Source organism: Neocloeon triangulifer, unplaced genomic scaffold (assembly GCF_031216515.1).
Source record: "Neocloeon triangulifer isolate White Clay Creek 2 clone unplaced genomic scaffold, ASM3121651v1 ptg000014l, whole genome shotgun sequence".
In the NCBI taxonomy this organism is placed as follows: Eukaryota; Metazoa; Arthropoda; class Insecta; order Ephemeroptera; family Baetidae; genus Neocloeon; species Neocloeon triangulifer.
Genome location: NW_026775556.1, coordinates 19,439,357 through 19,456,393, shown reverse-complemented (window position 1 = coordinate 19,456,393; position 17,037 = coordinate 19,439,357). Strand labels below are relative to the sequence as shown.

At 36.4% G+C, this 17,037-nt stretch overlaps 2 protein-coding genes across 3 annotated transcripts; both read right to left on the bottom strand.

The window, feature by feature from the left end:
- Window positions 1-72: 72 nt before the first annotated feature.
- On the bottom strand, window positions 73-2,747 carry LOC132199867 (acid-sensing ion channel 2-like). 2 transcript variants are annotated; one of them, XM_059624927.1, is made up of 8 exons: window positions 2,589-2,747; window positions 2,300-2,452; window positions 2,119-2,241; window positions 1,972-2,062; window positions 1,692-1,891; window positions 1,438-1,573; window positions 507-733; window positions 73-441 (listed from the first exon to the last, which is right to left on the bottom strand). In XM_059624927.1, exons 1-8 carry the CDS (start codon window positions 2,667-2,669, stop codon window positions 73-75), a joined length of 1,380 nt encoding a protein of 459 aa, XP_059480910.1. In that variant the 5' UTR covers window positions 2,670-2,747. The 2 variants fall into 2 exon arrangements, with proteins under 2 accessions (XP_059480910.1, XP_059480911.1); XM_059624928.1 differs by having other exon boundaries at window positions 2,125-2,241.
- Window positions 2,748-3,675: 928 nt separating this feature from the next.
- Window positions 3,676-9,898, bottom strand: LOC132199863 (EF-hand calcium-binding domain-containing protein 4B-like). The gene is made up of 6 exons (XM_059624918.1): window positions 9,196-9,898; window positions 7,685-8,158; window positions 5,218-5,422; window positions 4,676-4,857; window positions 4,472-4,615; window positions 3,676-4,414 (listed from the first exon to the last, which is right to left on the bottom strand). Exons 1-6 carry the CDS (start codon window positions 9,658-9,660, stop codon window positions 4,310-4,312), a joined length of 1,575 nt encoding a protein of 524 aa, XP_059480901.1. The 5' UTR covers window positions 9,661-9,898; the 3' UTR covers window positions 3,676-4,309.
- Window positions 9,899-17,037: the final 7,139 nt, after the last annotated feature.

Genomic DNA, 17,037 nt, shown 5'->3' with positions numbered 1-17,037 from the left:
AAATAACTTGCACCTCTAAATTTCGTTAAATTAATTTGTATCGAACATCAAACTTTTTTATTTTAAATTAATTTAGATTTTAATTCTTTCCCCAAAGTAGGCATCCTCGAGTCTTCTCCGATTGAAGTCGAAGTCGTGAAAGGCCGGTGGCCGAAGGTAGTTGGGCTGAAGTTGGACTCTTCTGTTGTCCCTCGGCACAACCACGGTTGGCTTGCTGGGTTTGACTTTGACGATGGACACCAGGGCCGGCGCCGGTGGCGTTTGCGAGCGCTTTTTCGTCACGCAAATTATGCGCAGCATTCTGGACCACGCGACCTCCAGCAATTCGCACACCGTCAGGACGGACGCGCCCATCAACAGTCCCAGGGTGCCGCCGATGTCGCACAAAAGGGCGATCATCGTGTACGCGAATTCCTCCTGAATGTTTTCGTACACGAGCTCCTGAATGTATAAAAAAAGCATTTTGTTGCAAAAAAGTTGATATAATTTATTGATGTGACACGTACGGTGTAAAAGATTCGCATTCGAATGTTTTTGGGCTTGTAAACGAGGTTTTCAGGGTAGTTGAGAAAAGTGGTCTCTTGACATTCGTGCTGACAGTCGCATTCGTGCGGGTTCCAGCCGACGCCGTGAAACAGCATTTGGTCCAGAGTGTAAAACGCCTCTTCATACTCGTTGGGAGTAATGCAGTCGCGGAAAACCGACGTGCTTCCATTCACATCACCAGATTTTTCTGTGGGAAAATTTAAAAATGAAAACATTTTACAATAAAATTTAAGAATTTTTTGTGAGAACAATATGTCGTTTGAACTCAGTAAAAAAAAACAATTATGCTGACAAAAGATTTTTGCATATTAAACTTCTTTAAAAACAAATTGTCTTGTTGATACAAAAAATACACTAATTTTATATTTATTTTGAATTATTTACACTAATTTTTTTTCTAAAATTTCTGAAAATTTTTGTACTTTATTTTACACAACATTGAATCGAAAAAAAAAACATTTTACCAGCAGGTTTGAATACTTTTAATTACCATTTTTTATAATGTTTGAAATGATGAAATTATAACAATTCCTTCATTTCCAAACTCAACCCTACTTTGGTTATTTATTTTTATTAATTTAATGAAATACTCGCTGTGATTTTTATTTTTATGTTAATTTGTTTCTGGTCAAGTGATCATTAATTTACATGTTATAAAAATAAATCCAGTGATCGAATTTTTCAGACGGAAAGTCCTCTTTGAAGGGTTTCAATAAAAAAATCTAGACTTTGCCCTTTTTAAATTCAACTAATTAAAAAGCCTTTTTTTTACCAGCCATAAAATATCAATATTTTTTAATTTTTTTCAAATATTGAAATAATAATTTAAAAATTTCTTATATGCTGGTATATAGAAGTGAAATTTTATTTTATAGTAAAAATTTTCACGACCTGCGGCAGTCATATAAGGCATCCTGCATTTGGTGTTGGCAGTGACGGCCGCCTGGAAGCAATCGGATAGGCATCTTTCTTTCGAGTACGCCGGGTCATCTAAGCATGGATTGTGGTTCGTGCTCAAAATCTGGAACTGAATTTTGACTTTCAACAAAAGAAACTCTCCTCGCCTTTTATATTTTGCTTCATTTCACCCTCCAGGGCGACAAAAATTTAATTTCAATTTATTTTTTTTTCTGGATTTTTTTAACCTTTCTCAGCTCTAACTTGACATCTCTGGCCCAGCCATACTCGGCAGACATGCTGTCTGTGCGCACAAGGAGAACGGCCGAGTCGCCCGGTTCATGCAGAACGACCCTAACACCCGAATCGGACTTTTCCAGTTTGGAAGTTTCTTGAAAGCGCAGAAATAGGTTGTTGAACGAGCTGGTTAAATTTGTTTGAGAATTTTCTAAAAAAAAAGGACAGTTATTATATAAAAAATGATATTCTTATATTATTTAATTGTATTTTTTTCCTAATTCGTCATACCCATTTCAAACATGTAACACGGGCCGATGGTGGTGTGCACCAGAGTCCAGTTCCCAACATTGTCGCAATCAATCCCTCGGCCAAACCAGCACTTTTTATAAAAAGAAAATTATTTTTGTTAAAAACATGGCTTTTTAAAATTTCTACCTCTACAATGAATTTCTTCCTTTGCAAAGCGAGTTCGTTCCAGACATCCGTGGAAGTCATGCCATTTAATCCGACCAATATCGACACATTCACCATCGCTTCGGTCGCGGTTTTTGGCAAAAGCTTTGAGAGACGAAAAAACAATTTGAAAAAAAAACTTGAGCAAAAAAATTATCTTTACTTTATTTCCGACGAGTAACTCAAGCGCGCGAGTGAGGTTGTACACATTTTTGTTGCAAACCGTGACAGAGGGAAATTCGAGAGACTCGTTGTGCGTGATTCGAACGTTGACGTTCACAGGCTCGGCCGTGTAACGCAGAATGCGGTCCAGGCACTGCTTTTTCATAAGAATAGTTATACGCATAAAATAAATAAGGAAAAAGGGTCCATCGTCCAAAAAATAAAAACCAAAACCGCATATCATTTGTCGAAGTTGAAAAATTAAACATATTGTTTTCTTGGTATATAACCTGGTAAAGCATGAGAGACAAGCAGACGAACAGAACGACGGACCACAGCACCCGTCGCAGCATCGGCGACTTTTTGTCCATGGCTGCGTCCACCCCAGCAACGCCGACCTCACGGAACGACCGCCAGGTCAGCGAATCGGCGTCTGCGCCAGCCCAAGTGTTCACAAAATTTTTCGCTTTGCTCTGGCTATAATTTTCATTAATTAATTCATAGAAATATATTCACAATCAGGCGTGCAAAATTTACCAAAATTAAAAAAAAATACAATAATAAATGAAATCCAGTTTACAAAAAAAAAAAAAAAAAATGAAAAACAATGTTTGATTAAAAAAAATCAATAATATTTAACAAGGAAAATTTAATAAAAATTGTTATTAACATTTACAAATTAAAAAAAAAAAAAATGTATTTACGCATAAATCTTTCCTGCACTAAAAAATTTTATATTTTGGATTTTAAATCCATCTACAGATTCAAAAATCTTTTCATATTTTTATCTTTCCTTTTGCAGCATATTGATAGAAATCGCCACGTCGACAATAAAAAATTAAATGACAGGGCCCGTATTAAAAAAGACAATTTTTAAATAAAGTTGAAAAAATTGAATCAAATATAAATAAGAGAAAATAAAGAAAAAGAAAATCGCGTGGTGCCTTCTGCATAAAAAATAAATGACACAGGCCGACCAGACTAGTCATGGCCTGACCATAAAAAACTTAAAATTTTTAAAAATAAAATAATAAAATCCTTACAAGGTTGCGGCGTTTACAGCATTCTTCCACATAGCTCTACTTTTGAGACTTTTTGCCGTTTTCTCTGCCATTTTTTTCACTGTACGTTGAGCCCAGCAATTCAGAACAGACTGAGAGTGGATCGAGCTCATATATTTGGTCAGAAGAGTTGACATTCGCGTGTGTCAATCACTCATTGTTTGGCGTGGAAGAATAAATAATTCACCGAGGGTGCAATTATCTTTTCTCTCTATGACATGTTTTTTGTATTTTTTTGCGGCAAATTACTGACAGGTAATTTGAGTGCTTGGTGATTTTGTGTGCGTTTCGAAGGTCAATAAAATGAAAATCTGGCTTGCGTTATAATAATTCAAATCTGAGTTTGGTTTATTTTCAAATTACGGGAACATTATTTCATGGAACTGCTACAAAATTTGTCACTGGTATAATAAAAAAGTAAAAATCTATAATGTAAAAAAACTGATAACAATATTATGCTTATATTCTTCATACTTTCCGTAGTTATTACACTGATCGCGAAGATAATTATAGGAATGTTTGAAAATTTGTCGCACACGCCAAAGCGTGCTGGTCCTGAAAATTCAAAAGGCACAGTTTTCCATAATAGACGGACTGAACGGATGATTTCCTAGAGAGCAGAAACTTGTATGGTTGATTGCTTTATTCAATTCTGTTCATTCAATGTGCAATTAAGCCTACGCTATCTATCAACACAGTAATTTAACTAAATTTAAAAAATACGATAAGACGTCACAAAATAAAAATTTTCATCTCCTCCAATTTTGGCACAAGTTTCCTTTTGATAAAAGCTAGAAGCATTTTTTTTTCGCGTAATATATAATTGGATAACATCAAAAAGCAAATTAATTTAAAATGAAGTTGGTTCCCTCCGTCCTCAAATTCGAGGAATGTGACTCAAAATGGCACTGTTCATTCAAAAACTAGCTCTATCACTATAAAAATAGTCGCTAGCAGGCGCACGATCTTTGGTTCTGCTCTCGGTCAGCCTTGTCCAAAGAGAATCCATCGTCCTTGTTGCTCGTGTGATTTGCCAGCTTGTCATTTTGCAGAATCTGCAAATTATTAACATTAACACATTTAATTGATTCAAAAGAAAGCAGGACAGGTACCTTAGACACTAAAAATCTAGCTGCGTCATCAATGTTGATGTTTTCCTTGGCCGACGTTTCGTACCAGCCGGAGAAACCGTGCTCTTTACAATACTCGTCCATCTTCGCTGGGGTGTTCACAATCCCCTCTTTCTGCTGATCACACTGTGGAGAATACATGGAGAATAAACGTGTGAAAATTCGATCCGAAATTCACGTATGTACCTTGTTGGCAAGGAGAACACATGGGATGGGGGAACCATCAGGCAGCTGCACTTTCGAGTCAAGGTCGGCCTTCCACTTCAGGACGGCGTCAAAAGTGGCTGTTCGGGTCACGTCGAACACGATGAACGCGCCCACCGCCTCCTTGTAGTACACCCTTGTCATGTTTCCAAAGCGTTCTTGCCCTTTTCGATAAGAAACAAAATAATAATAATCAATATAATATTTCAATTTTACGCAGGAAAATTGTTGTAAAATGTTAAAAATTGATTTAAAATAGATAATCTGATAATCTGTATTTCATAATAATTAATTAGGATAAAAGAAATAATAATAAAAAATATATAACTGTTTATTACAAAAAAATCGTTTTAAAACTTTATTAGATACGTTTAAATTTAAATTTTAATACTTGTTTTATAGTTAATTAATAGTTCTTTTGAGAGAATTATTAAAACCAAATTTTCTAGTATGACTTTTTTTAATATTTAATTTCATGAAATAATAAAAATACTTTTAAGTAATTATTTTCCTCGCTTTCCTACCTGCAATGTCCCATAACTGGAGTCTGATTATCGTGTTCTGGTCCCAGGTGAGCACTTTGAGAGCAAAGTCGACTCCGATCGTGGCTCGGTAGTGCTGCGAGAAGAACTGGTGCACATACCGCTTGATGATGGACGTTTTGCCGGTGCCCAATTCTCCGATCACCAGGATCTTGTAAAGGTGTTCGCGTCGCTCTCCATTTTGCGCCTGCAAAAAAGCATTTCGACTTTGTGAGTAAAAAATTTGAAAACAAAAAAGCAGCAGAGCAACTGGTTCTCCTCTCGAATCAAAAATCGATCGGCGCTGCACTTTTCGCTCCCCAGCCAGAGAGCACATGAATGGATTACGAATGTATATTTACTATTTTATTTACTTTCTCGCAGTGAAATCCGAAACCAGCTTGAAACCTTGAGACTTAACACCGTCTTTCACGGACCCGAGCGCGTGGTCTTATTCGCAAATAATGCGCGCAGCGCTGCATCGAAAGCCGCCCTGTAAGGCTTCGGTAAACGTTTCGCCAACGCACCGAGCTGACAATGAGTGCGGAAAGGAAAATCAAAACACAATGCCATAGAAACAAACAAATCGTTATTGATCAAAAAGTGATAAAAATTTTGTTTATAATTAAAGCGTCGAAAAATTTAAAAGAAAATTAGCACATGAAAGTGTCTAAGTAATTTATTTGTTGTTAATAAATTAAGGTTAAATTTAAAAAAATTATATATTAAATTTATTAATTAAACAAAACGCCTCCTGATCATGGACAACAATTCAAACGTTTACTTATCAATATTTTACTTGAAATTTCTCAGGAAACTTAAATTTTTGTCAAATTTCTGAACAAAAGTCTGAATATTTAATAGAAAATCGATCAGCAGATCTGAAATACTGAATTTCAATATTAACTTCTTGAAGTGTAAATGAAGTTGCAATTGAAAATGGGACATGCCTGCTTTTTCCGTCTTACCACAAAGTTTGTTTTGATGCTGAGAGACATGTGAGAAGTGAGTCTTTAAGCGGGTCGGTGGTCGTGTTGGTCATGTCACACACACAGTGCGATTCTGTGGACGCAGAGTCCAGTTTTTGGGAGGGAACTTTAAGCTTCCTTGACCGACTAATTAATCGCGCGGCACATCTAAAACTCGCCTTATTCTACATTGAAATTATGTGACAAGAGTTGCAAATCAGGGGCTATTTTTAGTCGGACCACACTCGCGGATGACAAACGTAAAAAATTTTGGAAAGTTCTATGGAGAAAGTTGCTGGCTAATTTTAGCAATATAGTGTTTTATTGGCGGGAACGTTGGTGAAAAGTGCCGGTGCCTTTAAACAAGTCGACACGTTCTCAGAATGTAAATTTATTAAAGAGCTCTTTCAAGAATGGCGCCGCCTTTTCGCATCAAGATAAGCGAAACAAATTTCCATGCGGCTGCGTAATAATTACTCTTTAAAAGCAACTGGCAGCTCGTTATCCAAGATCGCGACCAATAGTGCGGTAAGCAATGGCGTGTCAGAAAATTGCCTTAGAACGCACTTGAATTAAAAATTAAAACCCATCTCCATCAAATCCGGTATTTCAGAGAGATAGAGATGCCTTAACTTTCGGAAAGAGGCGCGTTGGTCATGAGACCAGACTCGCTGCAGCGATTTATATTCATGTGAGATCCTCAAGGAAAAGAAGCACGTGACTCTCCCACTTACGTAACAAACAAAACCTGTTCCCTAAGAGGAATCCAAAGAGCACCAAGATAGCTCGACTTTGAAATTTTAATTTAGGTGTGCCACTGTGAGTAAATACTGGGGGCTGATGGTGTTAGCGATAAGAGTCTCATTAGAGAAACAAATACAACTAAATTTATTTATATTTTATTTTAATAATAAAAAAATTAATTTTTTTGTTTAAATCTTATATTAATTTATAAAGTTTGGTGATGGGAAACAATAATGCAGAGGCAGATATAGAAACTAATTGTTTCCGAACTGTTGACTTTGTCTTTTGATGAAATTCGAGTTGAACGGGTTGAGTTTCGGCGGCAGCGTGTGTCATGTTAGCTTGTCAATAATGGTAATGTTACTGCGCGCCACAATTTCAAGCATCGCGTGCTAAGCTAGAGCAGATCGATCTTTTATCTTTTGTGTTGCCTTCCGCTCCACTTTTTCCAGTACGGAGGGTACTCGATCTTGTTTAATGAAACTCATTTAAAAAAATTAAAACTACTTTCAACAGAAATCGAGACTAACTGGGGCGGATTGAGTATTTCAACAAAATCTTGCACCTTTTTGTCCGAAAATATTAATTTTTCACTCCCATCAATTGTTTTTCTTTCAATGTAAAATTTTGACAAATAAAAAAATTTAAAAAAAGCATATCTTTCAACGCACAGCAGTCACGAAAAATAATTATTTATTGCACTAAAAACTAGAAACAGTTCTGGAAATAAATGAACCAAAATTCTTTTCTCCTCCTACCGTGTCACCAGGAACCGTTAGCGTGGGGTCACCGACGGGGGCAACCGCCAGATCTTCGATTTTGGGCGCCGGGGGCGGCGGCTCCTCGAGGGGGCCGTTGGGTGCCGGGGCCTCCGAGACGGTCTGGATGGCGGCCATGGCCTCTTGCAACTCGTCCTGCAGACTCTGCCCTTCGGCGAGCGGTGGCGGCGGCGCCGCCTCGAGGTGTTTGGTTGCCACGGGCAACGAAATTGGCTCCGACGAGGACGGCTCGAGCGACGTCGGCTCCACCGAAGAGGAGGACGGCTCGAGGGAAGAGGCCTCCGCGGAAGGGCCGCCCCACTCCTCGTCGTCCTCCTTGTTCACAGGCAAGGGTTGCGGCGCCAACGGGTGCTCGGGTGTTTTGGCGCCGTAGGTCGACGAACTCGTCAGCGACTGCGTGTCCTCCGATGTCAGCTCGGCCGTCGACATTTCCGACGTTGGTGCCGACTCTTGCTGCAATGATCAATATTTTAGTAGATTCAAATTTTAAAAAAGCAGCTCTGAGGAGGGAAAACTGGTTAATCCGATTTACTCTGTTGCAAGATTTGTGCTCAGTGATCGAGTTTGAGAATGCAAACGATTCGATTTTACCTTGAAATGAGGAAGCTGTCACGCGCTCAGGTTAAAAAGTTGTCTCCGTGCCCTGATACTTTGTGCCACTCGTGGCGTTTAGCTCCTCGTTTGTGAGAAATTATTGCCCAATAAACGGACACGGAAAATAATTTTTATTCTATATGACGAAAATAGCAGCACCCGTGTGCGTTTGTACACGCTCCAGATATTTGAGAGACTGCGGTGTCAAGTTTTGCAGAAGGGAATAAAATTGTCGCCAGCAGCTATACATATAAAGGTGCGAAAATTTCAGAAGGCAAATAAATTATCAAGTTATTTAAATGAGAAAAACAGGTTTTAAAAAAATTACATACTGTCGCTTTACAATTAACCGAATTTTTGATCCAATTGTTAATATTCTTTTTATTTATAAAAATTTATTTTAATTTTTTATCCAGTTGAAACAGCAGTGATAATAAATTTAATTTTAATGATAACAATTTGAAAAAGGATCATTTCTCTCGTAGGAAGGAGATAGAAATTTTCGTGAGTGCGTGATTCCTCAGAGTTATATAATTCAAATAAAAAACGGTCTATTGGTTTTGGGAAGAGAGAGACCTCCTATGAACACAAGATCGTGCGTGGAAAAAATGCCTTACATAACAAACCGGATTGATTGGATAATACAACCGGCTATAAATTTGCAATTTTTCAACAAGATGGTTCAACCTACACAGAGCACGTAAAAAGAACATCTTTAAAATAATTTGAATGAATTATTTCTAGCAAGATCTGAGCACGTTTAAATTTCTTGCTTCGTTTTAAAAAGCTTTTTTTTTAATTTTGAACTTTCTTGACTTTCAGCATGCAAAAAAATTATGATTTCAGTTATTTATAAAATTGCAATTTATGCTAAAAAGTTACTGTGATTTTTTTACCTGTTCTTGCTTGTTGGTGCGGATTTTGTTGCTGAGACGGCGGACAATGGAGGTTTTCTTCTTGCGGGTCTTTTTGCCGTCCTCGGAGGCCGATTCCTCGGCCGAGGCGTGCTCCTTTGGTTTAGGGGAGTCGTCGGCGGGCGTCGGGGAGGCCGCGGGGGCCGTGGCCGCCGGCGAGCCCAGCTTGGGGGCCTTTTTCTTGTCCTTCTTGGTCTTGGCCGAGGGGCGGGGCAGGGTGTCGGTGGCGAGCAGGTCGGAGGCGCGCTGCATCTCGTCTTCTTCGGCGCCGGCCGCGCTCTTGTTTGCTTTCAGCGTGTGACTCCGACCGACGAGGCTCTTGAAAGGCTGCGCGAGCCGGCTTTTGGCCGACTTCTTTTTGGTGGCAGTGGAGGCGGCACTGGTGCTGGCCGCGCTCGTGGACAGGTGCTCGCTGCTGCTGGTGGTCAGGTCGCCCGGCTCCTCCATCGCGGAGGAGGGAGACCTTTTTTTAATTAATATCCTTTTCCTTCTTTTTCCTGTCGCTCTTTTCCTTCAGTCGCTTTTGCGTTCCGCGTTTTCTTTCCGACTCAGCTCTGAGGCTTCCACCGAGGTACTGAAGCAGAATGAGCCGCCAACTCGGTTTTCACCAGCCCCTCTTGGGTGTATTGTGCGTCAGCGTCCCGTGACTGACTGCCACACTTGGGCAATGTTCACCACCGGCCAACCTGAGAGACTGACTCGGCTCTCGCAATTTAATTAATCCTCCTCCTCGCAATGCACCCAAGGTTAATTGAAACCGCCGCTCTGATAGACACGCTGCACTCTCTCGCCCTCCCGAGCCGCGCGTTCTCCTCTATGGGTTCCCCAAGCCGATTACACTCCCCAATGTAAATAAATACAAACACACAAGACAAAACATCCCTCACTATGTTGAGTAATCGAGTAATACCTAGTGCAAAAGTAAAAGATTTGCTACGTGGACTGCAAAACAAATCTTGTTCAATTTTCTTCATCATTAAAGTGCAAGTTTAATTTATGCTTTAATATTCCTATTTATTATTATGTTACAACCTAATTAAATAAGATTTAAATACAATTGGTTAATTTTAGATTCCGTATTAAACCGGTTTTGAAAGCAGAGGAACTATATTTATAAATTTTTATAAATCTAATTTATTTCCAAATTTCTTAATTTTGGTCTTGAATTTCATCACAATTGTATTATTAAATTGTAATTTTTTAGTAAAAATTAATAATTATTAAGTTTCAATGTTGAAGATGGATTTTTTAACCACATTTGACAATAATGAAACCACCAACTCCCATCTTTCAACAAGCTTTTGACTTTTTAACTCTAAAAAAGAACGTAAAAAAAGCAATTGTGGCTATTGAGTATCAATTTTCGCTGATATACAAATAAAAAGACTTTTTCACCACTTCAACAGTTCAAAAGTTTCTTTCTTTCATTAATTTTATATCTTCTCCATATATCTTATTGGAATTAAAAATTTATAAATGTTGTAAACAAGATAAAAAGCGATAAAATATGTTCAACAGTCTCTTAAAAATTGGACACGATTTTCTATGTGGCATAAAATTTAAAATCATTTTGAAACAATTCACATCTGAGGCTGCAATACTCAGAATTAATATTCAAGTGAATTAAAAGTATGTATCGACGAGAATCTTGTCGCCTGCAGTCTATTTATAAAATGCTTTCAAGTCTTTCCCTTTCACTTGAAGCAAACACAGGTTTCTTATCAAAGGTCCTTCGGATTAGATTTACCCACGTGGTCAGCGTGAATTTTCTTCTTCTCTGACAAACAAATAATGCAAGCGCGAGGCACCAGCAATCTGCCGACAATATAAATTAGGCACGTGACACCTGGAATCGAAATCCTGCCAAATCACAAGACGCATAATTTATTAAGAACCGCTAGATTAAAAAAATGTGCAATTTAGCCCAGCGATGTGGAAATAAACAGGGCGTTATGCAAATTCAGAGTTATTTTTAATCGTGACCCCTTTTAGCACTAGCATTTTGAAAGAGTTTCTTTTTTTGGCAAACAAGTGACATATTTTATTGGCTTAGGAAATCGACTGCGAATGCGAGAGGTGGGAATCCTCTCTCGTTCACTTTTGTTTAAAAATAACAATTGACTTTGGACCGCAAACCTCACGAACAAAACCTTCAAACGCGGATCAATTTACCCATCAATGAGAGACATTCTCCGTCACATATATTGGTGTTTGATTTCATTCGATCTCTGCGACCCAGTCAGTCGCGCATAGAGCAAGAAAACCTGCGGCTGCTCTTTTCACCAATGACTGCGGGTCTCTGACCTCTCATTCACTTCAAGTAACGCGAATTTCAAAACGAAACGAGTTTTCAATTGAATGCAAGTTGATTCAACGAATGAGTTGAATCAAATTTCATAGAATTTTAACATTTTTAAATAGAAATCGATGAAAGCTATAAATTGCATTTTGAAAATTGACTAAAAATGTTTATTTTTTTTAACACAACAAGATTGGCATAAAATAAAAAATTCCTATGATTATATAACGTGAGACTGGACTCTAATCACGTAATAAACAGGTTAGCGCTGTTTGATGCATCCAGCGCTACAGCCGTGTTTAGAATTTGCATAGCTTCATTCCTTATTAAGTTGAAACAAATAAAAAAAAGAATGAAAATTATAAAAGTCACTATTTTTCTGTTCTTTTTTTAAAAAAAAGTTAAAATTTTAGGTAAATATTATTCGCAGAGAAAACTGATAAAATGTGAAGTTCCATTGATTCAGCGATTATTATTTTAAATTAATAATTTGGCTTTCATTAAAAATATTTTGTTGATGCTTGTGAATTTTGTCAATAATGACAATTGAATAATTGATAAGGCAAAATAGCGATCACATAGATGTAAAAATTCACGAAAAATGATAAAATATTTTATTGAAAAATGTGTTTCTAGACCAAATCCATTTTTATTTTAATCAAAGGAAATAATCGGTCTTGAGGCAACTTTGTGTGTGTAAAAAGATCTATTTTTGGTCAATTAGTTATTCCTAATACACCCTAAAATACTCAAAATTTCCAATTTCATGCTCAATTGACGTTCCCAATATAGCACGTCACTCCAAGAAAAATAGTCAATTAATTTTTTCACATCCCTGAACATAAAAATGAGAGTTAAAATATTTAGCATATTTTTTTAGTTGCAATTTTAATTTTATACGTGAAATTAAAGTTATTATTTTAATTAAATGCTCCATTCATCGGGTCAGATTATATTAGAAATTATAAAACAAGTCGTGCTTGAAGAGGAAGTGGACGATTAATTATTGGCTGATGGAGTGATGGGGCAATTCTTTAAGACGCTGTCGTGCATTTGCATGTATGCATATTAATTAAAAGCAGCATCACGCGGTCTAGCGACTGCGAGGCCGAGAGCATCGCAGCATGAAAACCACACATGTATACCTGCATCATTTTCTAGTGTGCTGTTTAATTGACGAGATTGTCACCTGATTGTAAGTGAGGGCATCCTAGTCGCGTCCCCCTTTCGATCAAAGCCGCAAAGTGTCAAACCGATCGACGAGTTTTTCACACGGGGCGGAAGAAGCAGTTGATCAAGTTCCTGACTGGAAATCGCGATGAAAAAAGCTAAAGGTCGCGGAAAAATTTCCCAAAGGTGACTCTCCTGTCGTTTTGTAACTGAATTAGGAATGTCAGGTGCAACGTTATGCAAAATTATTGGGAAAAAAGTAATATGATTTAACATAAACATGTTGATGTTTCTTAATATTACTTGAAACACAACAATACTTTTTATTGCAATATTAAATTTCAAGGTGAGTAACAAACAAACAAGTGCAAATAAATATCAATAAAAATTTATATATTCAAACACTTAACTTAGATGCACTTTTTAGTAAATTTGTAGCCCTTTTTATAATCATTCGAGTAACGAAATGGCGAATTAGAAACCAGCCTTAGGATTTTCAATTTGTTGATGCTGAACAAAGTAAATTGGGTAAATTTATTAAATTTTTTATCTTTGTATGAGTAATGACTTGATTAATGAAGAATAAGCCACATAAAAAGTAGAAATTCATAAAAATAATAATAATAAAAGGTTTTGAAGTTTCAAATTTTACATTGGATTTTTTTAAATAATATTTTTATTTTTAACTAAAGAGATTGAACATTTGACTCAAACTGATGAGATGAATGAGAACTAAATATTTTGAATGACTTGTGCGCAAGCATGCACTTGCGCAATTAACACGGTGCTTTGGCGTTTCAGTCTAAAAATAAATATATATCCTAATTGCGATGCACCATACCATAAGTTTTGTTGTTTACATTTGCAGTGGAACTGCTTATGACGGAATGCACGTGTGCTGCAAATCGCGTTGCGCATTATTCATTTTGCGTTCGACGAACCACTTCCTTTGTGCGAACGTGGCTCACTTGTTTAATTGAAAGTAATTCGAAGTGGCAATGTGATTGCGGTTGGACGACAGATTATAATTATGATGAATTAAGGCAATATTGTGCGTGCAGTTGACGGGTTTCGTCCACTCGTCCCTGATCAGGGGTTTCAAATGACAAGCAACAGACGTGGACGTAATGTGAAATACGTTGGAGTTGGTCAAAGAAAATGATTTTTATTAATTGCCCCCAAGAGGTGTGTGAATAAATTATACACACCTGCCCAGCTTCAAGTGAATTCGAAAGGAATGGCCGAGGTTTACTGAACAGCTTTGCAGTATTGCATTAAAAAACAACTATACACGTCAAGACATGAGAAATTATGGGTACATTGCATAATGTAATAATAATCATAATGCATAAAGTTATTTTTTGAAACTGGTTTTGTGGAATTTATGATCTTCAATGGTGAAGTTCAAGGTCGTTTAAAAAAAATTAACAATTATATTACTTTGGCAATTCAGTTTTACTTAAATTTAAAATTATTGATAAAAATTAAGTAAATTTTTTTCGGTAAATTATTCCATCTCTAAAAAATTATTTTGAAAAGGACGTATCAATAAATTTGATATAAACATGTGGACATAAAAATATGAAAAGAATTTTGTTTTGACTTTTGCCCTGTTTAAATTTTCTCAAAATGGATAAAGTTTGGAATTATTTGGCTGTTTATGTTGATTGATTCAGTTAAAAATTAAAAATAGTTCACATAACTACGCAAAATAAAAAATGCAATATATCTCAAAAAGAAGATTAGGAATTAAATATAAATTTTTAATTAACAAAGTGATATTATAAGTAACTAGACAGTTACAGTGCAACTATTGCAAAATGAAATTTTTGCAACGACAACACATAATAAAAGCAATCACAAGAGGCTGTTATTATTTTTTTTCTTCATAATTTTGTCTTTCATAATATTTTTTTTATTTTTATTAGAATTCCATATTTTATTATTGTAATTAAATAACTATTTTCTAAAATTTTAAGATGCGAGGAAAATTTTTAAGCCCACAGATATTAAGATTCCAAAATTCTCACAGGAAACTTCATGTATGTTTAAAAATTCATGATAAATTTTAGAACGACTTCTCTGCAAAAGTATAAATATTATAGTTGTCCAGGGTTTATTATTTAACTAATTATTGTTGATTTTTTTTTTTTTTTGATCGACTAGAATAAATATAAAATTGTAACTCTTCTCGCTTGTGACGTTTTTTGGCATAGAAACGATAAAATAACGCCAACATTTTGCTCCAATTTCTAGAAATAATATTAAAAATAATGGCCGACGAGCGACAACTGACCGTGTGCGCTTCCTGAGCGATTTCCGTGCACTCGAGCTGCCTGTTTTGGGGTGGCCTGAGGGAGTCGCGCGAGTGCTTCCGCCGAGACGCCTCCGCCCTGGACAGGGGCGGCAGGATTTGCTCCCTGTCGTTGGGGTTGACCAGCGAGGCGACGGACGCCACCGAATTGAGCATCTCGATCACTTCACGCGTCACAGCGAAATAATGAAAATAAAGTCCCGAACGCGCGAGGGAGCAAAAGGTCAAGCAAACTGCCCGGAGGAGGATGACCCACTGAACTGATTGCTCTGCTGATAACACAGTATAAACTCTGTAGTTCTCAGTATGCGCCGATATTCTCAAAATTTTACAACCCAAACGAAAAAAATATATATAAAAGAAAATAGTTATTATATCAGTGAACCACTTTGATTTAAATTTATAAACTGAAATATACAAAAGTGGAAATGATTTTTAAAAACGAATCATTTTAACCTTCTAATTGTTAAAAAATTGACAAAAATTTTCTTAAATTGATTCCGATTTTTTTAATCAGAGAAGACATTTGATTTATTTCTCACTTTTTACTTTTTTTAGAATTGTTGTTTTACTTAAAAACTAAAAACGTATAAATCAAGAAAACTTAATTAAAAATAAGATTAAAATATTAAGATTTAAAAAAAAACTGGCTTGTGATGCAAAAAAAGCTAATCAAAAACGGCCTTGTCCCAGTTTTTCAAGCAAAACAGCATACAAATTTTAAATTAAGGCAAAGAGAGAGCAAAAGTGGTTTAATCCTGATTGCTTTCTTTGCAAATTTTACAATAATTTTGAATAAAAATAATATCACTGACCTATTCCATTAAGAAATAAATTGCTCAATGGTGCCTTAACATTGACCAAGGAAAATTATATCGCTCTTTTATCTAACATAAAATTCTTTCTAGAAACATGGCCATACAGACGATCGCTTTACTCATTATCAGTTTTTGTTTCAATTATTATTAAAAATAAAACTGTGAGGTCGTGCATTTTTTTTAGTTCGGCCAAAGAAATAAAAAATTTATTTTATTAGCCTGTGCTCTTTATTGAGCTTGCTTCAATGTTGTCTTTTTATCTTTTACATTCATTGTATTCATTGTAATAGTTGCAATTTTTCTTGCTCAAAAAATACTGTTGCAGATCGTGACTAAAACAGGTAGGGCCGTTTTGTAGCTTTTTTTTGCAATCAAACCCCTTTTTTAAATGAGGATGAAGCCCGTGTATTTCAACCTTCATTTATTCTCATTTTCTTGTAACTTTGCAAATAGATCTTTTACCATAATTGACAATATTTAGACAAACATTTTGCATGCTTGTGCTTAAAGAAAAATTGTTCCAGTCGGAGATCAATCTAGAGAGTTGATATACAAGAAAGTAAACAACCTTCCGAAAATATCGACTGGGTGACGCGTATTCTTATCAGTCGTCCTCGCGGTGACTCACTTTGGAGATAATCAACATTTTCCATCGCGAGGTGTCATTCTTTCTTTCGCAGTCTCAGATTATCTGTGTCTTTCCGGCAGCCTTCACAAAGCACCGCAAACAGAATTCGAACCGACTCGGCATTGAGGGAAATAAAATGCGAATTCCTCCGTTTCTATTCTCGCGACCGCGTGTTTTGCGGTGGCGTCGAATGCATATATATAGGTGCGGAATATCAATTAATATTTCAACTCGATCCATCCTAGTAAAGTGACACACGAACCAAGTGACGAGATTAGTTTGCACGCAATGACGAGCGGCGCCGATCCGCTTTGCGCCGATAAAATTACCATTCGGTGCAAATAACACTTGCAACTAAATAATAATGGCACTTCACGCAGCATGCTGGAGCCAGGAAGGGAAAATGATGCGGGTTTTAAAATACAATGCAGTTTAAATGTCACTTGAAAACGATAAAAAAAAATCACTAGAAAACACTTCCGGATGCTAAAAAACTATAGCTTTTAAGTAAAATATAAAGGATTAAAAAAAATTAATTCTTAAAGTAATACTGTAATTATTTAACACAATTTTAAAATTAATTTTCTCTACTAGA